The 25,014-nt window shown below is 35.0% G+C and overlaps 2 protein-coding genes across 2 annotated transcripts in view; one reads left to right on the top strand and one right to left on the bottom strand.

Moving 5' to 3' along the window:
* Positions 1-12,983, bottom strand: part of zgc:173742 (DNA topoisomerase I, mitochondrial) — a 58,580-nt gene extending 45,597 nt beyond the window's left edge. Inside the window, 7 exon segments of the mRNA XM_056478031.1 lie at positions 83-207; positions 3,014-3,101; positions 8,578-8,703; positions 9,695-9,711; positions 9,713-9,748; positions 12,320-12,401; positions 12,976-12,983. Of these exon segments, the coding sequence (XP_056334006.1) occupies positions 83-207; positions 3,014-3,101; positions 8,578-8,703; positions 9,695-9,711; positions 9,713-9,748; positions 12,320-12,401; positions 12,976-12,983 (482 nt within the window).
* Positions 12,984-17,350: 4,367 nt separating this feature from the next.
* The window catches only part of mlycd (malonyl-CoA decarboxylase), a 30,702-nt gene continuing 23,038 nt past the window's right edge, over positions 17,351-25,014 (top strand). Inside the window, 2 exon segments of the mRNA XM_056478499.1 lie at positions 17,351-17,663; positions 17,666-17,904. Coding sequence (XP_056334474.1) covers positions 17,360-17,663; positions 17,666-17,904 — 543 coding nt within the window. The 5' untranslated portion in view covers positions 17,351-17,359.

The following is a 25,014-nucleotide window of genomic DNA, read 5'->3' as shown; positions in this document are numbered from 1 at the left end:
AGAAGAGTTAAGTCAAAAACAAGGACAACAACATTTCTAGAACAAAAAAAATGTCCATGTTAGACAAGAAGCAGAAGCCTACCATCTCCATCTTTGTTTCTCTTCCTCCTCTTTCTTTTTTATCTTGAGAGCTCTGGCTGCTTCGATCTCCTCCTTGGTTTTTTTCTTCTTAGTAGAGACCGGATTCTCTCCATCCTCTTTTTTTACCTTACAAAAAGACAGAGCAACCATCACTCCAAATTATGACAATAAGTGTCAAATGAAATTGCATTAAAAGTAGAGATGTTATACATTTTTATATTTAAAAATACATTAGTGTGCAAGATTTTATGTGTATTAAATGATACACTATTAAATGTTATATACGTTTGTTATATAAAATATATTTGAAATTATATTAAAATGTAACGCAATTAATATTAAAAAAAGACTATGCTTAATTACTAGGGATGGTCCTGATCACGAGCCGATCGCAAGTGTTTGTTTACAAGTTTGCAGAGAAGACTAACATGCTCTTCCACATATTATCTATCAGCAGCACTAAAACACATGAGGAGGTAAATGATGCATCAGCGATGGATGGTCTCCCAACACAGCAGGTAAAATATATACAGAATTATTTGTAATTTATAGGTCTACTTCCTTTTAATAAAAAAAGTAATGGATATACAGTATAGGTGTGCATTAATTTCTTATGCATCAAATATGTGCTTCAAACTTTTTCTTGATTTTTTTCCACTGCTCGCCGCTTTTTTCCTCATTATTAGTATTTTTTCTTACAATTCACCCGTTTAATATTATTTTCTGTAAAGCTGCTTCTGACCATGACATGATCACACTAAGGCCCAATCCCAATTCTACCCCTTAGCCCTTCCCCTTACGAGGTGTAGGGGTGTCCCAATTCCCTTTAGCTTAAAAGGCTAAAGCGAAGGGCTAGATAGCCCTTCGAACAGAGATTGTTTTTAGGACCACACTCGAAACCAAGGGGTAAGAAAATTTGCCAGAATACACCAGCCACAACCGCAGCATAGCTGCACCCGGATGTCAGGAGATGAACAAATTTTTAGTTTTTGTCATTATGAATTTTTACAACAAACAAGCATGTTTTAATATATTCATAACCGTGTTCGTGTTTTACCATCATGCTTTTGGAAAAAAAAAAAATGAAGCTAAATTTTGCTATTTGTAATCCATAATAATAACTCCTGTATAGTAATCCCACAACATGCTCGGTGACACTCGAATACCCTGTCAGAAACGTCTAATGGCTGGGAATGACCTTTTCTACAGTGTCTGCTATAATGTTGTTTTTTTGAGTGTTTACATAGATGAATATGGCCACTGTGTAAATGCGCAGTACAGTTACGATCTTATTGCTACATTAGATCGTTACGATAACATAATTTATGCCTTCAGTGATTTCCTGAAGATAAATACCAAAAAATGATGCAACTGCAATAACTACAGCAGTAGTGATCGTCTGATTTCATGAAGCAAGAGATCGCGATAACCTATGATGACATGTGCAGATGCTGTAATGGTGTCCCATTTCTTAGGAGTAAATTTTGAAGCCCTTCCCCTTCATACTCTGTTTTAAGGGCCTAAATGGTTGAGACGTGTTTAGGGGATTTTCCTTCTCTTAGGCAAGGAGAGATCTAGAATTAAGTAGCATACTTGTGAAATATAATACTTTATGCATTATAAAGCTTGAAGCATCAGAATCAGTACTCGGTATCGGCTGATCACCATCACACAGAATCGGTACTCAGCATCGGCTGCAAAATTCCTGATCAGAGCCTCCCTAACAATTACTTATGTAAAATATATATTTTTAAAAATGTTCAATAATAATATTAACATTTGATATTACTTATAGTAACTATTAATAATGTTAAATTACAAAATTCACCATGATCAATGCATCGGAGGAATTCCTATTTTTAAGCTGAGCCCTGAAAAGGATTGAACATCACTTTAACTGAATAAATCACCAGCTTTGTACAAACATTTGGCACAATATCACAATGCACTCAGGTCAACAGGTATGCACTGTGAAACTGTGAAAACAAGATGCTCATAAAAACAAGGCTAATTGCACCTTGCTGTTGACAACTTAGTTGCGAATCACGGTGCTTAGAGAGTTTCTGAGGTAAAACTTGCAGGATATTCTCTAACTGTGCACTTTTTTTGTTATAATGAAGAAACCCAATAGTGACAAATGGCACTTTGCCATTCAGATAAAAAAAAAAAAACTTTTCTGTTTGAAATGTTAGCAAATCCAAAGGAGACAAAAACCATTTATTTACCCAAAGAAATGAAATTGAAGCAAAAAGAAGTGAAGTCTGCAATGGGAAAGCGGACACGACACCTAACCAAAATGAACCCCTGAGGGGATGTGAAGACATGGACAGCATCTTTTCACAGTGAGCCAAAAACAGAACTATAAACGCTTTCTCCTGAGAACAAAATTCGTTGCTCTGCAAGACAGAACTGTTCTCCAAAACTGCTCTCTGCAGCACTAAAATTACTATCAAAGGAGGAGAGCTACAGTTGTTGAATAAAATGACGGCTTTTCAACACAGGCAATCGCTTTTGTGACATGCCCTTTTAAATCCATCAAACAGTTGGGTGATTGTGAAGGACAAGCTGATGTTGACCTGCAGAAGGCAGTTTAGAAGAATGGCAAAGATGATGAAATGACAATTCTGTGATTTGAATGAAAAACAAAGTAGAAAGTTTCAACCAAGATTTAAAAATAAAATGCACATAAAAATAACCTGATGGTGATATCAAAGTAAAACCAACTTTGCATAGTACAGAGAGTTACAGATAATGTAAAAGTTAATGAAGCACAGTATCTAAGAACATCTGAATGTTCCTTCATTGCAGCATGTGCCGATTTTGGGGGTGTTGGGTTTTCATATACTCAAATGACTATCATTTAAGCACTTGGTCATTCATTTGTTCTTTCAATAATCAATATAGCACTAATGCACACTGATATGAAGCCCACCTTTTCTTTTTTTTCCGTCATTTTTTTCTTCTTTGCTGTTACAGCGTTTTCCTGCCCTTCTGCAACTTTCTTCTTCTTCTTCTTTGGCCTTTCAGAAACAGAGCAGACAATACATTTAAGGTCTCCTTTTTCATCTCTTAATTCCAATAACATTTCAAACAGCAATAACAATCAGTATGTAAGTCAATATTATTGGAAGTAGGTTTCAACACTGATGATGAGAAAGGTTTCTTGGGCTGCATTCAAATTAGCACAGAAGGAAAGACTACCGAATAATCACATGACACTATACAGTAGAGTAAAGGCTGCTGAACATTCAGTTATCATAACCAAAAAAAAGAAAAAGCTTTTTTTAAAGTCCATAAAATGTATATATTTAAAAAAATATATACTGACCCCAAAGTTCTAAAAGGTAGTTAAGTCTGTAAGCACTTGTACAACTGTCAGAGCTATTAAAAATATAGCACTTTTTTTTTTTTTTAAATGCTGCACTTCCATTGACAATAGGAAAAAAAAATGCTCAGCTTGGGAAAATAGTCGACACAGTTGCTAATAATTATTCATAAGCAGCCAATTATGAGTTTGAGGCAAAAGTCATGGTGGTTTTATTGAGATGTGTAATTGAGCTAGATAACTTGCATGTCTCTTTTTTTTCATTAGGTAGCAATCGAAACGTGTAAGCTTGACACGTGTTTTTCTTGCCTGCATTAAATGCATAATCTAAATCACTCTGGAATATAAGTTGCAGCATGATTCAGATGATAAAACAGGACCATATTCTGAAAAATACAGTAATCCAAGATGCTATAAATGGATCCAAGTTCCTATAAATAGTAATAAAAGTAAGCAGTACCCCCTGCTTTCAAATGTACTGCATGGTTTCTGCTACATTCATTTTTTCATGGTGGGGCGCCACACCAAAATTCATTCCTGCCATGGCTACATTACAGCCTCATTTAAAACCTTCAGTTGTTGCTGTTTTTTATTTATTATTATTATTTATTTATAGCAGGTTATAAATCACACCAAAATGTATCAAATATAAGTGAATTATAACAGAGCAAACTATTCTGTAATTGTAGTAGTGCTGTGCGTTATTTGCTTAACACTTTAAGGTTACATGCTGACTGACTGAATGGGGGGATGCGTGAGGCCAGCAAACACAACGTAGGTTTCAGTTATGATAAACAGTTTCCATAATTATACAGGATATACACAGGAATCCTAAAGGTAATTTCAATATCTTAACACTTTTTAAAAGACCTTCTCAGAATACTTTAAGCCACTTCATATTTAACTACAAGTTCTAATCAGCATCAAACCTTTAACTTAAACAGTTGTTAATAAACAGTTGTAGTTAAATCAATTAAGCACAACCATGCAATAGAAGTCAGAGAAGCTCGGAAGAAAAGTTTGAAAGGATAAATAACGTGGTTGTTTTCAGCGACAGGCTTCAGCCACTGTTTTAACTCATCTTTCTCCAGCCAGGAGTACGCAAACTTATATTTTTCCATTTTGCCTTCTGTTTCGCTCTATTGTTTCACTACATGTGGAGAGCGTCACATCACCTTCCCATGTTTGTCGCAAATTACGTGACATCACCCGGACGGAGGAGCTTGGCGGGAAACACCCTGGCCCGAACCAATCGCGTTGATCGAGCACGCCGTTGCTAATAGTAGGAGGAAAATAAATATATTTATGCTTTATTTTTGTAGTCAAACACTTTGGACAACACTTAAAAAAAACACGATCAAGACTTTAATACCTTTTAAGGGCCTTAATTTTCTCATAATTGATCAACTTTTAATATTTTTAAGACGCCGCGGACACCCTGTTATACTTTATTTATAGATAAAGGTCTATGGTTCTGCATACAATGACTTTATCTTGCTTGAGTACATAGCCGTTTCACTTTGTTTGACACCTCAATGCCATTCTGTAGCAAAATCTAAAAATCCTAGCAAATCTAATAAATGCTGGAGACATACTCGTTACATAAACGCACTAAGCAGCGTTTATTTGAGCGCACAAGAAAATCTGCACTTGAGTAGCGTATATTTGAGGGGGTCCAAGAAGTTGTGTACAAACAGAGGGAATCGGCATGCAAGCAAAGAGATTCGCATACTCTTATTATATGAATGTGATCTCAAACTGTAATGCTGCACTCACAATATTTGTCATTGAAAAAGCGCCATAGGTACTGTAAGGATGGCTATATCTCTCCATAATATTAAACCCTGAAAACCGTTTCCACACAAGACAAGACCATGAGAATGGTCAGGCACTACAACAATAAGTTTTCTAATCTGAGAAGATGATCAGCTAGGAAGCCAGTTGTTCAGGTTGTCTCGATCATGTATCCTGAGCCTCTCTCTTTGCCTTGGACATTACCTTCTCCACCAGAGCAGCTCACTTACATTCCACATATAATGTCTACGTTTTTAATATGGTGTATCTTGTGGCTTTATATTCATGTTCGGTGTCATTTTAAATGTCTCTATGTGATTGGTAAAGTGATCCTAATTTTACTGTTATATTTTAGTTAATTTGGGTTTTGACTTTGATAAGATCTTTGCCAGATGCTCCACTCCAGGGAACATGGTCTTCACATCAACTCATGACCAGGCAAGAGTCTTGGTGAAGATTTTATTGTCTTGAATTTATGGAGATTTGAGTATTTAAGGGAGATGTGCACAAGTGTCTGTGGGATCCTGTAGTCAGGATACCCATTTGCAGTGTAGAAGTCTTTGAGCTCTGCATCAGGACATATATGCTGCAATGCATTTCTGCATGGTCAGGTATTAATCTCTAAATGTATCTTTGAGGAATTGATGTTGTACAATCTTGATTGGCTTATTTTAATTATGTGAATTGAATGGAAAATCTTTGCCTGACAAATAAATGTAAAATTCTTGTTTAACTCTAATATCTCCTGAAATCACTAAAATCTAGTAGATTGTTTAGGCTGATGTTTCCGCAGCCTACGGCCTGGATTAGTCATACATTCAGACTCAATGGATGGAGCATAGGCACAGCATTAGAGACCTGTTGATTTCTGACAATCACTGACTTAGTATGATATAATCTAGTGGCTAAATCAAACTTTCTTTAAGTATGAGCAAGCATGGGGCGGCTTATTATTACTTAAAGGAAATTAGCTTATCTGCTAAGAATCAGAACTGGCGAGGATGTGTCCATGAGCAGATGTAACCGGCCAGCATACTGACTCTAAGGGACTTTGGGTAAACGATGAACCATTAACTGTAAATAAGGATTTATTGGGTTAATCTATCTAAATTAGACCTAATCACAACCTATAAGGTGATCAGCTTGAATTGGATGAATTTAAATTTAAGTTATTATAAATTGGAGTCAGAATAAAATTTGGGAACAAATTAAAATAAATTAACAAATAAAAACATTTCTTTTCACATGTGCTAAAAAGGCTTACGCACATTGAACCTTCACCCATGCTGTTAGTTCCATCATAGGACTAATAGATGGACTCTTATAATACTGTAGTTTGACAGCTGGAAAAAAAATCCTATAGGAAACACTGATCTGTAAAAGACAGCAGCTTCATTATTCTAACTCATTTAAAAAATAAAAATAAAAAAAAGATACAAACATTAAAAGGATATTCAAATTTAAACTGTTAAAGTGGCACAACTACGTTGGGTTCACACCAGACATGAAGCATCACATCAAGTCACTCTTTCCAGATTAGTTGAGGGATACTTTCACCTAGTGTAAATTTTCTGCAAAGCTGAATTTTGTAACTTGCAGGGAAGATGCAATTGAAGTGAATTCCATTCGTTTGTGGCAAACACAATTGTGCAATCCACATCATTTGTGCTGCCCTGAGGAAATTCATGTCTATTTATTTGTTTGCAATTAAACTGTCTGTGTTACAACCCTGGTTTATCATGTCTCATCTGTCTCTCTGCTCTGCCTAGAAAACACCTGACTGGCCACTTCTGACTGCTTGCTGATTGGCCTACAGTATTTTAAAAGCCACGACATAACTTCCTTGGCAGCCATCTTGTTTAGGTCACTTGCTTTGTGTTCTCTGAAATGTTTGCATGTTGGATAGTGCAGACAGCGTTTTTGTATGTGTTAAAGCTTGTGACTATTGAGATTTGCGAGTACTGTTTCTGGTACTTTGTTTTACTGGCTTGTTTGACCTTTACCCATTGACATTGATTTTTGGATTGTCCCTTAAAAATGGTTGCTTGTAGTGATGGTGAAATAAAGCTTTCTGATCCTGTGAAACGCTCGACTCAATTGTGTTGGAAAAAGGTACGTTACTCGAAGCTTCCCAAATCAGAGCTCGATGAGGACCTCTCCTGGTTAAAGCACTGTATTGCAAATATGTTCAGAACTGACCAACTCATTCATATTGTAATACACCAACAGTAATATAAACAAATTACTCAAATACTGCAGTTTTGTTTTTACACATAAGGTATGGTTACATTACACCACCGATGACTGTAGTAAAATCTAAGGTATTCAAAAGTTTTACATTTATTGTGTCCAACTGGTCCTTCACCCACCCACTCGTTCCAAGTTGGGATCGAACCGGCGATCCCTGCACGGGAGGCGAATGCTCTAAGGAGGAGGCTATGGGAGTGCGGCTTTCGTGCTGCACTCACCAGCTGGCCTCAGTTACACACTATACTATAATATGCAGTGTGGCATTATTTAAAATTTGTTGTAAATAATACACTAATACACTTTATTATGGCATAAAAGCTTTTTACTATAAATTACTATTGCATTTTAGTTTAATTACTGGTGTGTGAGACCGGTGCAGTGCTTTAAAACAGTAGAGATGTATGTAATCAACGCCTAATCACTCACTATACGAGGGTGTTTAAACCTTTTAATCAAAATTCAAAGCAGTCACGTGGGTATAGGCAAAAATGAAGCTTCGGACGTCACTGATCACGTGATGATTGCAAAACGAATCAAGCAATGGTACACTGCTTTACTGCGAGATGTAACGCTTTTTTGATACATGCTTCGAAGCCTCTGTGCACAACGTCACATCACTAGTTGCTTGTTCTGTACAGTAAATAGTGCATTTAATATTAGGATAGTAAGGAGTATGATGCCATTTTATTTGTAAAAACCTCTGTTTGTGTTAGGTAGTAAGGGTAGTTAATTTTATTTATTTATTTTTCATTTTGATCAGGTAGAAATTTAAAATAAAGAATTTTTTGTTTGTTATTTTGGCCTGGTCAGCTCTCGAATTCAAATCCCAGTAAAAATATGATTTTATATTTTCTTGTACTTCATGTTGTGCACCATCCCTAGACGGTGCGTACTATGAAGTTGGCTCATCCATTGGCTGTATCCTTTATTAGACGAATTTACTTTGCTCATTTATTTTTGCTTTTGTTTGCCTGGGGTTTTTCTTTTGATAAGGGAGGAAATGTAATGAACTCAGATTTGGTGTAAACCCAGCATTAGCAACTCTCCATTTAAATAAAAAAAATTACATCAAAAAGTAGAAGGAACTGGTTATTGATTTAGAAAAAAAAAAAAAAAAAAACACTTACAAAGGTGCTTCAGAGGTAGAAGAGAGTCCATCTGTATTATCCGCCTTTCTTTTCCTCTTTTTCCCTTTATTTTCTGTTACAAAGTCTGGATCTTCCCTTGGCTCTTCCTTAACATTTACATGAGACCTAAAACAGAAAAACACGTATAAAGTCTGTGAAAACTTCAGTCTACTAAAAAAAACCCAAAGGACAAATATGCATTGACCAATGACAATGACTAAATTACAGTGATTACACAATAATGCTTAATGGCCAATGATGATAATTATATAATTACAGCAATTACGCCCAAGGATAATTGCGGAGAGATGCAAGCTTCAATTTCCATAAAGCATGATTCAGATGTGGTGAGAGGTGAGCAGACCAAATCAATTAATTACAATTTCCATAACAAACGGTTCAATTCAGCAGAGAACTTCCTGGGAGAGATTAAGTGTAAAAGCACACTCGGACACCTTCAGCAGGTTTTATGTCTGACCTCTGTCTGTAAATCAGCCTCCCACCTGCAATCTCCAGCAGGACTTGATTTACAAAGTGTCTGATTGTCCAAGTCCCTGATTAGAGATGTGCTGTGCTTATTGTGAGACAGAAACAGTCGAAGAGAAGTTTTAGATGGTCCACTTTTTATAAAACGACATTTATATTTGCGCATGAAATACAACTTCATGTTAAATGTTTTCTCTCCTAGATTTACGCCTCAGGCTCTAATATATGCCCCCCTCCAGGACCCCTTCCCTCCTTTCCCACCCAGTCTGATCTGTATGCTTTTCACTTATTGCTTTTCTGACATGCCACAGCTTTCTTTCCAATAAATAAATTAATTTCCTGAAAGACAGCCAATATAGCAAGAAAAACGGAATGGATATTGTCCAGAACTGCGCACATTCAAATCATCAGAATTAATTTTCATCAACTCCAAAGGCAAGAGAGAAAAGAAAAAAAAAAGTATGATTGCATATTTGAATGGTAAATGGATTAAAACTCATTTCCAAGAGCAGCTGCTGGCTGCTAGGCTGATGCCATTTCTCCAAATCAAAAGCCTGGATCTGAGATACTATATGTGCAAGTATAGCAATTAGAAATACAGTCACATTTTGACACAGCAGTCTCACTGTACCTTCCGTCACCACTGCCATTCAGTTTCCAGGATCTCCTCTTTCGAAGCTTTCATCTGGGAGAAGGAAAAAAAATATTATTTATTAGAACCTTAACTAAAGTAATTAAAATGTTAGTTCACACATAAATGTAATTTAGTTATTAATTACTCCCCTCGTGTGATTTATTAGTACATCTTTAGAACACAAATTGAGATATTTATGGTGAAATCTGAGAGCTCCCTTATCCTCCATAGACAGCAATAGTCCTAACTCATTATTAGAAAGTTCCAGAAAGGTACCAAAAAACACTCTCAAAACAGACCATGACTTAATTGGATTAATCTGAATAGTATCAAGCTACGAGACTATTTTGTGCACACATAAAACAAAAATAATGCTTTTATTCAACATTTTCTTCTCCTGTGTCAATATATTGTAAGCCATCATAAGCACTGTGCAGTGCCCGCATGCAACTTCCTTTGTTTGAAACAGAGGACCTTTCTAGACTTTGAATGAGCCTGGAATCTTGCTGTCTATGAGTAGGGCTGGGCGATAAAATGATATCAGCATTTATTGACTGTACACCATTGTCGATATCGATAAAAAATAGTTCAGTATGAACTGCTATATTTTTATTAATGTGGCTAGCTGAGCGCAGGCCAATAAGCTTAAGGACTGTGCAAGTCTGTTATTTTCAATAGAGGCACACGACATGGAGTGCACGTGCGTGCCTGAATTTCCCAATTGCACCTAGTTGAAAGCATCTCAACCTTTTAGAATGACTCGAGCGCACCGCGATTCATGTGACTAGAACAAACCAGTTTCACACTTTGTATGAAACACATTTCAGTAATATTAATTCATTAATTTTCCATTTATTTATCAGAGGTCACCATAGTGGAATGAACCGTCAACTTATCCAGCATATGTTTTACACAGCGAATGCTCTTCCAGCCGCAACCCAGTGCATACACTACAGCCAATTTAGTTTATTCAATTCACCTATACCGCATGTCTTTGGACTGAGGGGGAAACTGGATCCCCCATACACGGGGAGAACATGCAAACTCTACACAGAAATGCCAACTGACCCAGACGGGACTCGAACCAGTGAGCAACCTTCTTCATTTCAGTAATAATGGTAGACTAATTACCTCAGACAAACACAGAGCACCCAAACACTGCAGTGCATTTTCATTTCTCCAGAAGTAAAACTTATCTGAACTGCAGCAATGGTTGCAGTAGTGAAGGAAACCATGCGCTTTATCAAGTTTAAGAGTCTCTTTTACACTTATGTTTATTTATTATAAGACATAAGAGACAATATACTTTTGTTTATTTTTTCATTTTTGACTATTAAAACTATTTGCCTCAGTAATATTAGTAAATTAAAATAAAGTGGTTAAATAAAAATCTACTGGACTTTATTTTAAATGGATTGTTAAAAAAAATTCAATTATCGATACTGAATGATATGAAACATCATATCGTGATAATTTGTTTTGCTCTATCGCCCAGCCCTAGAAATAAAATATGAAGGTCTTGAAACAACATGAGGTCGAGTCATTTTTATTTTTTGTGTGAACTAACCTTATAAAGTAAACACTTGCATTTGATATTCTTTCTATGTATGACAGACTTATTTACTGCCTTTTATGATCAGCAATAATGCATCCGTTTATGGTTCAGAATAACTTTTCTATTTTGTTGTACTTTAACATGTACAATAGCCTAATTTCCAGCAGTCATTTATTTATTGTCAAACCATTCTAATATGCTGATTTAGTGCTAAAAACTACTTCTTAGCCACTTTTAATCATTTCAATCTGTCCTTCCAGAATAACAGTATTAATACCAACTAAAACTAATCAACATCTTACTATGATTTACGTCAAAAATATAGATAAAAAAGTATTCAAGCAACCTACTAACTAACTTGACAAGGACATTCCTTTGTAAGCCCACCAAGCACAAGTAAAGCACTGTATTAGGCTGTCAGGTAATAAATATAGAAGAGGCAATATATGGAAATATCAAAGAAAGAAGAAGCCCAAGAAGCTGCATTATGCTAATTTGAAAGTGCTATGGGAAAGTAGGGCTATTTGTGAGTTTGACGCACCACAGGGAAGCCCAGTCTAATCAATGGCTTACAACCTGCTATCAGGGAAAGCCATCTAGATCACTTGAGGCCAAAACCGGCGCTCGGAGCTGTCAGGGAGAATCATATTCCACTACAAAAATATCTGCATGGTTGGAAGTAGGTTGCATTAGAGAACAGACTTGCATAATGGCAAAATACTATTACTATCGTTCACAGATAATGAGTGGTTACATGCAACCGCCCCGAAGAAAGAAGACGGCGCTGCTCGCTTCCCTCTGCGTAACGGTCTATTCTTGTTATATCTAGGATTTTGTAACCTATGAATCTGATGTTCTGATTGCTCGCTGACTAAATGCTTTTAGGTTATGCTCCGTATAGCAGTCTGTTCTTGTTATATTTGGGTCTCCGTAACAGCCCTGAATGATATGTCTGCATAAATATTCCTTTACAGCAAAGCTAACAGGGCCTCTTAATTAAGCCGGACTTGAAGAGAGAATCCCAGGGGCATGACGAAAGAAAATTAATGGTGACATTGAAAAACTACCTTCCTGTGCGTTTTCGCCTTCCCTTCACGCTGAGACTTTGTCTTGCCTTTGGCCTTTGCTTTCGTTTTCTTGGGCTTTTCTCTGCGGGAGGAACAAAAAAGGGTGAGGACAAGAAGAATGCGAAGCAAAAGTGAAATAAATATATATGAAATAAATATGAGGGGAAAAGGAGAACGAAGATTAGGGTGTAAAGTTACATAGAAAATTGCAAATATAACTATTTAAACTTTTTTATAACTTTATAATTAAAACAGCGAGCTGTGTACACGCCCCCAAAATAACACTTTTTAACACATTATAATAAAAAAAATCTGAATTGTGTTTTAAACTGAACCTAAACTAGCACACTCAGAAGAACCATAATATTAATATTAAATCTTAAAAAAGGGGTAAACTATGTGCCCTTTAAGAATTAAGGCCTAAAATTTCGTTTTTGAAATTTAAGACATTGAGACTTTTTAAGAATCCGCGGATACCCCGTGTACCCCAGTGTCACAGAGTATCGGGTTTCATCTGCGTTCACACAATCATCACAGCTGTTTTCTGTGTTAGATTGTTATATCATCTGCATATTTGCAGTTGTTTGCTATAGAAACACTTGTATCACTTGTACCCCAATGTCATGGAGGAGCAATCGGGTTTCCTTGGGGTTTACCTTATCATCACAGCCGTTTCTTCCAGCGAAAATGTAACTCTAACCTAAAATTTTGCTATTTTTATTTCAAAATAAACTATGTAAAACACTACACTAACTATACCATATTCATGCACAGGATTAAACACAGACACAGAAATACTCATTTTCTGCATATAAGAGTGACAGTAAAACATCATATGTTGTACTTTATTAAAATTATTTGCCTATTATGACATTATGATCATGAAATATGTAAATTGGACTGTACATTTTTAAAATATATTTATATTTATGCCATTTTGAATTAGAAAATTGGCAGTTTTACTAGTCAAACATTTTTACATTTTTAAGTGTACTACTTTAAATTATTACTTAAAATGTATTGTTAGGCTAATCTAGTTCAGTTACACCACTACTGTAAATAGATGAGATAAGGGTAGACATAAAAAGACCATTCAAATGGAAGAGTTCTGAATCCATATTATCCCACTGCAAATAAACTTCTCCCTTCACTGGAGTGTGTGACAGTCTGCCAGCAGGCCTCGTCACAACAGGCTGCTGTCAGCAACACTTACAGGTGTCGAAGTCTTTCATCAGATTAATTACAAATGCCAAAGACGGATGAACGTCCCCGGCGTTAGCGTGCCCATATAATGCATTAGATATCAAAGTAAAATAATTTATTCATAAAGAAGATGGAGTACAACTCTCTAAATAATGAATGCCAGCTCTCTGGCACTCACTTCACACTTGGTTAGATTTAAAATTTCTGGTGCACATCATCTGTTTGGGAGGCTCAATTTGTCTCCATCTTTCGCAGTAACACGAAAGGCGTTTCTGCAGCAAAGTGCAGCACTGTGTGTAATAATGTGCAGCTGTTGTTTGTGTTGCCATTAAATCTTGCTTATTCTCAGCTGAATAATAAATATTTAGCCTACTTGTACTCTCATATAGGGAACTCACAGATGCATTAGAGGTGATGTGTGAGTTTGAATGGAACGTGTGCCAGCTAGAGCACAATTACAGGGTGGCATTAAGTCAAGATCAAGAGGCTTTTTTTTTCTTTCTTCAGTACAAGTGGATGTGATGTGATTGGACATACAGTGTAACATTTGTTTGTGATGTATTAAAGGGTTTAATGGCGTGTTGTAATTTCAATAACAGCTGTCTGTACTCACGAAAATGCCTCTTCACTCGAGCATGGATCATCTTTCAACTCGTTTTCCATGGCGTTCACAGAGCTGGAGTTTTCAGCCATTTCTGAAAGTGTCACATTTAGGTTACATTATGACTGAAAGTAGCGTTTGTACAAAGCAGGTGTCTTAATATCTTCTGAAACACGTCATAAACATAATACACTGACTCGTTTAGCATGGTAAAAACATAATTTTTGCTTGAATTAATAAACGTGAACGTCATACCTGCAAATATTATGCAGTTTTAATGGATCCACGTGGCTCTCGATCAAACAGTCGACGTTTTAGTGTCGTGGGTGCTTTATAATTCAGTTTATGCTAGATTTAAAATATAGCTGAAATTACCTGGTTCAAGGAATATTTATTTATTTAATGAATTTAAAAAGTATTAAGATCACGTGCTACTTTGCTGATAGCATGCGCACAGCTTACGTTAGCGACACCAAAATGGAACTGACAAAATACATGACTTTTCCAAACAGGTTCCGCAATTAACTCCGCTTCTGCCATTGGGCGGATAAAAAAGATATTCCCGCCTTAATCGCATTCCATTGGTTACACAGTAATTTATTTGTCACCTCGCCGTTTTCTGATTGGCTAAAACACAGCGATTACTCTCATAAGAAAAACATTAGCTTTTTCCCCTTTCTAATCAACATCCTTGTGCTTGAAAATTTTTACATACATAAATCAAAATATTTGAAGGTGAAACCAACGTTTTGTGCCTTTTATAATGAGATTCTTTCATATATAAAACCCCTTAAGATAAATAAAACAAAAAAGTGCAATTAATCATCTGTCTTTGATAGAAAAGTGTAAACTACAGGAAAACCCCTAGTCCTTTTTTATTACTTTATTATATTTAGTTATGTATTTTACTTGTAAATATTTTATGTAACATATTATTTATGTAGACAATTTGTTCTTTTTTTGCACCTGTTTTCTTTTTTTTTTTTTTTTTTAATGTAAAGATCCACTGTTAATGCCAAGTTGTTGTACATTACTATATGGTCAATAAAAAATAAAATAAAATAAACAAATAAATAAATGAAAAAATTGCTTTTGTCCCTATAAAAAAGCAAACTTTTATGAAGGACGAAACCTGCACAAATTTTTTTTTTATAATTTATGAGCAAATATAACAATGAATGAGTAAATAAATCTATAAAATCTTGCATTAATAAAATAATTTACAAATAAATATGCAAATAAATACATAAATGTATAAAAAATATATAAAAATGTATTAATTCCTGCATTATCAGAATTGTATCAGCGATCTTTATGCTATCATTGGTTGATCGTTAGAAAAATATTGCATTTGATTTTTTTGACTGGCTTCTGATGATTGACACACCCTCTCATTAGCATGTTGACCTGAGGAAAGTAAATACGGAACTACGTTCAATAATGAATAAACGTTTGAAGGGGGGGAAAATCCACTTTCAGTTTGGCATTTTATTATTCCTCCAACATTTGTGTAATTTCTTTAATTATTTACCTGCCCGCACTATTAATTATTTAAATATTTATTTCTGCAGGAATGTGTGTATTTTTATATACATTTATTTATTTGCATATTTATTTATTTATTTAGTTTTATTTATGCAGGAATTTATAGATTTACACATTTATGCATATATTTGTGAGATTATTTATTTATTGTTTTTGCAGGTATTGTTCTCCATAGGATTACTCTCATTTTGTCTGTAAAAAAAAAAAAAAGCTCTAGACTTCACAAGTTTATTTGCAAAATTAATTACAGTGCAATAAGACAAGTGTTTGTTTTATTTTATTTTCTGAAATGTTATTTTAAATATAAATGATAAAGGAAACATAATCAAATACAAACCTTATATTTATTTACTTATTTATTCAATCACTTGGTTACTTACTTTTGCTTAAATGCTTAATTTAACTTAATTTAATTAGTAATGCTTAGTTGAACTAGTTATGCTAGCAAATTACATTTTAGGATTTCCTTCCAATAAGGTATTTTTTCTGTAATTTTTATTTTCCCCTTTACTAAATACCTAATAATAAATGGCAGAAAACAACCGTATTTTAGTCATTTGTTTGTTGTTTTAATTATTTATTACATTAAATGCATTTTGTTACTTTCACCAAAGACCATACAATACCTTAAAGGGACGTTGGATAGATTTTATGTTGAATATGTGTTGATTCTACGTTGTTCCGATTGACTTAAAATCAACATTTTTTTCAATGTTCATTCATTCATTTTTTTTCAGCTTAGTCCCTTTATTAATCAGGGGTTGCTACAGCTAAATGAACCACCAACTTATCCAGCATATGTTTTACACAGCGGATGCCAGCTGCACCCCAGTACTGGGAAACACCCATAACACTCTCACATTCACACTCATACACTACGGCCAATTTAGTTTATTCAATTCTAACGGAGCTTCCGGAGCAAACACAGGGAAAACATGCAAACTCCACACAGAAATGCCAACTGACCCAGCTGAGGCTCGAACCAGCAAACTTCTTGCTGTGAGGCGACAGTGCTAACCACTGAGCCACCGTGTCACCCATAATTTCAACATTAGGCAGACAAAGCAAACCAAAAATTTGTGGATTCTTTTATGTCGTTTTGATCGACTGAAAATCAACATCGATTCAACGTTGGTAAGTACCCAATTGGGGTCGATTTCAGGTTAGATTGAATGGAGTGCCTGACGTTGTTTTAACATTACCCCGATGCGATGAGTAAAATGACGTTGAATCGATGTCGTGATCAAAGTTGATTGATGTGCAAGAGAACTTAGATTGAAATGACTTCATTTTGCTATCTGGGTTGCTTTCACTAAAAGACTAATGCTAAATAACCACATTTTAAAATATTTAATTACCAGTTAATACTGTTAAAAATGGATAACGTCAAGTTTATTTACTCAGTTTTATGCCAGTTAATTTTTTAATACATTACAATTTTCACCTATACTTATGCTTGTGAACAACTAAAATGTTCTCTACAGCCATTAATTCCTTTTTATGCTTTGTTTAAATTGAAGAGTTTGTATGATAACAACCATCCAACATACAACTTTCCATTTAGTATCCTGTAGTCATTTTGGTCGTTTACATAAAACGGCGCGTGGCCCCTTTAAGAGACCCCGGAAGTAAATGCGTGTTGCAACATAATACAAGACGGTTTATTTGGTGCGTGTTTTGACAGGCGCGCAATGATAACTTTCCACTTAAGTACAGTCGCGCGCTCTTTGCTAAAGTCTTATCGACACAGAGCTGTACTAAAAACAATCCACGGACTCCGGGTGTGGGATTTCCAAAACATGCATCCACGCTCCTCCATCGCAGGGCACGAACTCATGGAGGAGATCCTGAGAAAGACTGTGGCCCCATTGCCCACCTACGAGATGAGAGACAAATCTCCACCTCCACCCGAATCCAACAGTCTGGAGTTCATGCACTTTTACAAGAGTTTAGAGAAAGAGCTGAGGCTGGAGTTCCTGGAGAAGTTGTCTCATGATTTGGGGTTGATCACAGATGGGCTTCGGATCTGGCCGCGAAGTTGATCGAGGCTCAGGTGCGGGATGTGGCCACCATCCTGCAGGTGGAGGACAGGCTACGGTACAGTTTGACACCCCGGTACCGACAGCTGCTCACCCACATCAGCAGGGTGCAGGGCGGGGTGAAGTTTCTGGTGGACCTCAGGGCAGATCTCATCGAGTTCGCGTCCGCAAAAATGAGTGACAGTCCACATATGAGGGTAAATACTCATCATTTCAGTGCTATATGATATGTAGACGACAAATGAATTTCCAATATTAAGGCTAAATAATCCCAATTATTTTGTCATACGGTATACAGTAAATAGCATAGCATCCTTAAAATGAATGACAGCTCACGTATGAGGGTATATAACCTTGTTAAGTGGCAATAATAACCTCTGGGGTCGTAGAAAGTTGACTTTGCATCCTTTTTAAAAATTAGGTAAGGTCTACATATAAAGGTAAATACTTGTAACTTTGATGCTATATATAAATCCCAAATGTAAACACTTTTAGGGTTTGCAAGAAAAACAATTGGTGGCATCCTTGAAATAAGTAAAAATATGAAAAAATACATATACACTTTCATGCTACAAAGTTTAGATATATCTTGTAACCATTTGACAAGTGTGTCTCCTCAATAATTAGTGGTAGCCCACATGTGAGTTAATCATATCCTGACACGATATATTAATTAATAAATTAATAATAATATTATTAATTTTAACATATGTGCTAATTACTTTCTATTTTTACATAACATTTATATTGTTGATGATCATATGCATTAAAATCCAAATTTACAACTTCATTATGTAATTTGTCAAAGAAAAGCTGTTTTATTATATATATATATATATATATATATATATATATTATATATATATATATATATATATATATATATATATATATCCCTAATATCTGAAACAAAATATTGAGTTTCTATCTCAAAGATTTGTGGCAAACTATATATGATGATGATGAATATTTATAATTATATTATAATATAATATACAATATCAAATGCAACAATTTTTAATGTCTTTCCATAAAACAATGAATAAATTAGGGACAACTCGTATATGAAGGTGAAATGTAGAATTCTGGGCGTCACAGTGGCTCAGTGGGTTGCACAATCGCCACACAGCAAGTAGTCATCGGCTGGGTCAGTCTGCATTTCTGTGTGGAGTTTGCATGTTCTCCCCGTGCTCGCGTGGGTTTCCTCCGGGTGCTCCGGTTTCCCCCACAGTCCAAAGACATGCGCTATAGGTGAATTGGGTAAGCAAAATTGTCTGTAGTGAATGTATGTATGTGTGTATGTATGTTCCCAGTGATAAGGTTGCAGCTGGAAGGGCATTCGCTGCGTAAAACATATGCTGGATAAGTTGGCGGTTCATTCCGCTGTTGCGACCCCAGATTAAAAAAGGGACTAAGCCGAAAAGAAAACCAATGAATGAATGAATGTATAAATCCATTCTTACTTTGTGTAAATGAAAACATAGCCTAATCATTTTCAGGGTTGATTAGGCTAAAAATAAAGATTTTCCTAAACATAACAGTAAATATATACTCATAAATTCACTACAGGTATGTAACACATCAATTGTAATAATGTTTGATGTGTTTAATCAAATGTCTTTTTACTATTGCTAAAAGACTAGCAATATTCTAGTGAACAATCAGATTTGGACCCAAGTACCAATTAAAATTTAATTCTATGTTGTATACTACTGTAGTATCTAAACATTGGGGACATTCCAAGAAAACTTTTTGGGTTTCCATCCTCACTAATCAGTGACAGACCACTTATGATTGGAAATGCTCAAATGATCTTTTTAAATGTAGTTGTCATGTACAGTAATATTGTAAAGGTAGTTTCTAGAAAAGACAATACTGTTCTTGCATTTTCCCCAAAAATGTTTGATGTAGATTTGAAATGCAATAATTTGAAATGCTTAAATGTTTAAATATAATAAATTAATCAGTCCACATAAAGAGCTCATCATGCATTCTATAAATATCTGAAATGTTTTTCAGTTTAAGCAGTTTCAAGATAAAATATTGAGTTTGTGTCCTTAAAAATAATTAGTGACAGGCCACATTTGAGTGTCTCATAATGTCATTAATATGCAGATATCACAAATGCACTTACACTTTTACTTGTTCAAACCTTTATGAGTATCTTTCTTTACTGAGCACAAAAGAAGAAATTTAGAAAAATGTTGGTAACACATTGTTTATGCAAACAATAGACTGGTCCCCCCTCTACTATGTATTTTTTTGTATGCACCCACGTCATGGAATGACTTTTTGGCTTTTCTAATGGTGCCAGTAAATTCTGCTTTCATAAGGCTGGCTCTGCCGATGACATGGCATGCAATCTTGTGATGTGCCCTTTCCCCTACTTTAGATCCCGGTGGTCTCTGATTTCACATGGCTAGTAGTGTTTGCAGCCAGACGACCCTTGTCCCCACATTGGTGAACGTCACAGGCTTCAACTCTGACATCGTTTCTAATGTTTTGGGTGCAGAAATACTTTTGAATCTATGTTATGCCATTTTTAATTTAAGCCACAACGTCATATGGACACATGTCTGCATTAAACATGTGATAAAGTGCTCTGCATTTTGTTCCTGATCTAGCTCGTCTTATCCTTTTAATCTGAGAAATTATTTTAGACTTCAAGAACATTTTCTTTTTTAAGTTTGAACTTTGTGCTGATTATTTTTAATTCTCAAAATTCAACATACTGTAAGTCCTTATGCATTTGGTTGTTAGTATTATTATTTTTATACTTTTAGATAATTAAACTTTTTTTTGTCTGCACTGTGGCTCAGTGGTATTCTGTGGCTCAGTGGTATTCTGCACTGTGGTCTTCTCACTGCAAGAAGGTCGCTGGTTTGAGTCCTGGCTGTGCCAGTTGGCATTTCTGTGGAGTTAACATGTTCTCCCCGTGTTTGCATGGGTTTCCTCCGACTTCTTTCATAATCCAAAGACATATGATATAAGTGAATTGGATGGACTGAATTGGCCCTAGTGAATGAGAGTGTGTGTGAATGTGAGAGTGTATGGGTATTTCCCAGTTCTGGGTTGCGGCTGGAAGGACATTCACTGCGTAAAACATATGCTGGAATTGTTGGCAGTTCATTTCGCTGTGGCGACCCCTGATAAATAAGGGACTAAGGGACTTTTTAAAAATGTTTGTATCCTTTCCAGAGATTTTATCCCTTAATACCGGTATAGAAAATGTGAAAAAGATCCGTCTAGGCCTGGTTTTACTCAGAATAAGCCATTCATTAGAATTCAAGTCTGGCCTCTGGTTTGCTCTTTGCAGAATACAAAGCTTTTTTATATACATATATCTACCCAAGGCATCCTTCTATCTATTAGGTAATTTATTGTTGAAGCATTAATTTTCATCCCAAAAAAAAAAACAAAACTCTGGCTGGTTGGCACTATGTTTTTGTCATGGATTTGTCAACATCTGTAATGCTGGCTTTTGAAATGATACTGCCTTGCTTCGCACAATATGTAGATCCTTGTAAAAGTATTCCTTGCAGGTCGGCGCCAATACCCTAGTGCAGGGGTGCCCAAACTTTTTCTTATGAAGGGCCAAAAACAAAACTTGATTGAGCGTGGTGGGCCAAAATTAAATAAACCAAACTGTTACATTAAAGTCGCTATGGTAATTTCCTGATTTTAAAATATTTTTTAAGAATTTTTTTTTATATTATTATCATATAATAATTTAATTTAAATATTTTCAGACCTATTGTGACATTCCTTGCTCTGTAATACATCATTTGGGAAATAAAAGAAAAAAAATACAAAGATTAAGATTATAATTCTGACTTCAACTGTATATAGCCCATTTATAATGTATCCCAATCCCATTTATAATGTTGAATACATTGATTTGCTTGTCGAGGATCTTTACACTTTTTAAGATTCAATTAATGCACTACATTTAATTGGAAAATGTAGTTATTTTTATTTCGTATCTCAACAATTAAACAACCAAACAAAAAGCTATGTTAAAATTAGAAATGACGAGCTCTGTTGAAGGCATTGGCCCTAACCTTCCCATCATTCTCACTTTTTTTCTCAAGATGGGATAGTGGGCCAAATCAAAGGCTACCATGGGCCAAGTTTGGCCCGCGGGCCCTAATTTGGGCATCTCTGGCCTAGTGGTACTGAACTGACACAGAAGTGCTCATGGTGACCCGAGTTTGATTCCCTGCTTGAGGTCATTTGCAGATCCTTCCTCTCTCTCTGCTCCCAATGCTTTCCTGTCTAAAATCCTCCACTGAAACAACATTGAAAATTGAAACTTTTTCCAAAAATCTTTAGCTATGGCCCTATTAAATCTGAATTTTGTATCCATCTGTCTATACTTTCCTAATTTTTTGCTTTGCCAGATATTTTTTTAATGGTTCAAATTAACTGTAGCAGATGGCTTTTTAGTTTAGTTTGGTTTTAGTTCATTAGTTAATCTAATCTTTTGGTTTATAATTTGTCTTAAATTAATCTAATTTAAATAATGAATCTTAAACATTGTACAATTAAATTTAGTTTGCATTTTTAAAATTGCGCTTTAATTGAAAATGAAATACATACAAAGTTCTGCATTTCTTTCAAAAAACTAAAAGAAAATATTTCTTCGCGTTTAAACTTCTTACCTATATTAAAAAATTCTTCAAAAATTAGACATGACATGTAGCATATAGACTGCCTTGTTTGTGAGCAAATTAAGGTGGCATGTACCTGCAAAAAACCTATGAATTATCCTGCATGTTAAGTTTCCTTTGATTGTGTGTTTTCAAGCCAAGTATTACCAAACCTAAAAAAAAGGAATAATTCATTCAGAATGTTTTCGGTTTTGTTTTGTGGTGCCTTGCAAACTTCAGCTGTGACACTGGCTGCCTTTTTGAAAAGTGAGCTTTAGTTGCTCTATATCTGTGAAGTGCAAAGAGATCATTGAAGTCTGAGCAGTTTCTGCCATTTCAGTCAGAGATGTGCAACACTCACAGTGTGTTCAGCGGCCTTTGGGTCACTTGCACAGCACCTTGTCCTGATGCTTATTTTGAAGGCAGCCCAATATCAATTCCAATGTTTCTTCCCCCGATTTTGTTACAAAGGACTTCACAGTGATTCTTGAAGAATTTGAAGCTTTGCCAACCTTTTTATGTTTTTTTTTCAATCGTTTCCACAGGCGGTTCTTTGGTCCTAATGGCAGCAGGGATGATGATCTGATCTGCTGTTTTAGTAATGAGACTTTACAAAGTTAGTGCTTATTGTAGAACTGAACAGGTGGATTGAGGAATGAAAACATGAGAAATGAGCATGAGGTGAATTGTCATTTCATGCATTCAGAATGGAATATTAGTGTAATGCTTACTGATACTATTTTTATTTATATGTAATGTGTAAAAAAATAATAATACATTCTCGCAATTTGTAGTTTTATCATATGTTGAGTCGTAAGTTTATATTTTCCAATTCTGGTTCCAAATCTGTCTTGTTTCTGTTTTTTTCTTGGAATTAGATTATAAACATATTTTTTTTTAACTTATATTTTTTTCTCAATTCTGCTTTATTACTTCAAATTCTGAGGAAAAGAAAAAAAAACCTGTGAGATATACACAGTTTTTCTTGAATTTTTGCACAGAGATTCCATCTTAACACACATTCAGACCTATTTTAATGAGAATTGCAATTTCTTTTTTCACAGTTGTGTTTTTTTACACTGTAAACTTTTTTTGTTGTTGAATCAAATTAGGGCTGGGCGATATGGCAAAAATGCAGTGTTGATAATTATTTTCCATATTGAACAATAGCGATAGATATTTCGAAGTAAGGTGTTAATTCTTCCAAAATTTAAAGGATCCATTAAATGGCATAACATATTTACGGTCGATCATTTTTCGATGGCAGAAAATTCGGTACATCTCTTAATATCAACACACTTTTAGATTCCCATTGTTGCACATTTCTGCAGTGTGATTGGCTCTTAGATCAATATAGAGTAAAAAAAAAAGTCCAGAGCTTATCATTGTTATTGACATACATTTTTATCACAATTCAATATAATATTGTTTATTAGCCCAGCCCTAAATCAAATTTTATTTTTTATTTTTTTTCACCATAGATTAGCTAGTATTCTGCATGTTTACTGGTGGGCAGTGGTTATCTCAAAAATAAATAAATGTTTATTAAAGCATTTTTGTTTTTATTATTTTATTTCATTATATATTTATTGATTTATTTTTTCCATAGATTAGCCAATATTTTATAGTTTACTGGTGGTCAGTGGTTATCTTAAATAAATAAATAAATAAATAAATAAATAAATAAATGTTATTAATAACATTTTTGTTTTATTATTTTGTTTATTTCATTATTTTTTTTAATTGATTAATTATTATTTCGTAATTTTTTTTCTCATAGATTTGATAATAGTATTCTGCATGTTTACTGGTGGTCAACTGTTGTCTTAAAATTAATAAATGTTTATTAATAACATTTTTTTAACATTTTTACAAATTTTGTAGTGAATATCGGACTTGAAAAAATAAATTCCTAATACAGTTTCAGTTTAAATGGGTTGTAAATTGACTTTGCAAAACTGCAGTCAGCGAAACTGAATACTTTTAAGCACCCCATTGATGTCATGCTGACACTCAGCCAAGCAGTAATTTGGTCACATGATCACTGTGTATTTTGCACTTCATATAAAGCCTTTTTACCTGTTAGTGAGTGTTAGCCACAGCTCTCAGCAGCGGCTTCCAGTGCTTCTCTCCCATAATAATATTGCATTACAGCATATCCCTAAGGAACGCTTGAGAGAGACCATCTGGCACACCTCCAGCACTCCGGGGCCTATCAGAAAAGAATCTGTGTCATTAATATGTCTGACTTAGTGACAGTTAGGTGAAATTGCAGAATCGTGCAGAGTAAGGAGGTTTACTGTTACCCAAAAGCTACCTTCTATCCAGCAGCTGACCCAGTGCTAAGATTAGTTACTGTTGCACATATATACAAGCTATACAGATGGACAGTGCACTTTTTAGTAAAGAGTGTTCCTAATGGGTCCATAACCAAAATCAGTTGTGTTTTGTTTTTTTTGTGGTAAAATAGACTGTCCTACTTTATGGGCCATAACCAAAATTTGTTTTGTTTTGTTTTGTTCTTTGTCTTGTCCTTGGTTTGGTTTGTAAAATTGGACTCTCACTCCGTACAGTATATTCCACTGTAGAGACACATGATTTATCAGGGACTATAGGCTGATTTATACTACTGCGCTGAGTTATCGGCATGACCCACGC

This window comes from Danio aesculapii, chromosome 18, assembly GCF_903798145.1.
Source record: "Danio aesculapii chromosome 18, fDanAes4.1, whole genome shotgun sequence".
Lineage (NCBI taxonomy): Eukaryota > Metazoa > Chordata > Actinopteri > Cypriniformes > Danionidae > Danio > Danio aesculapii.
The sequence above is the reverse complement of the archived record's forward strand: the minus strand, read 5'-3'. Positions and strand labels throughout refer to the sequence as shown.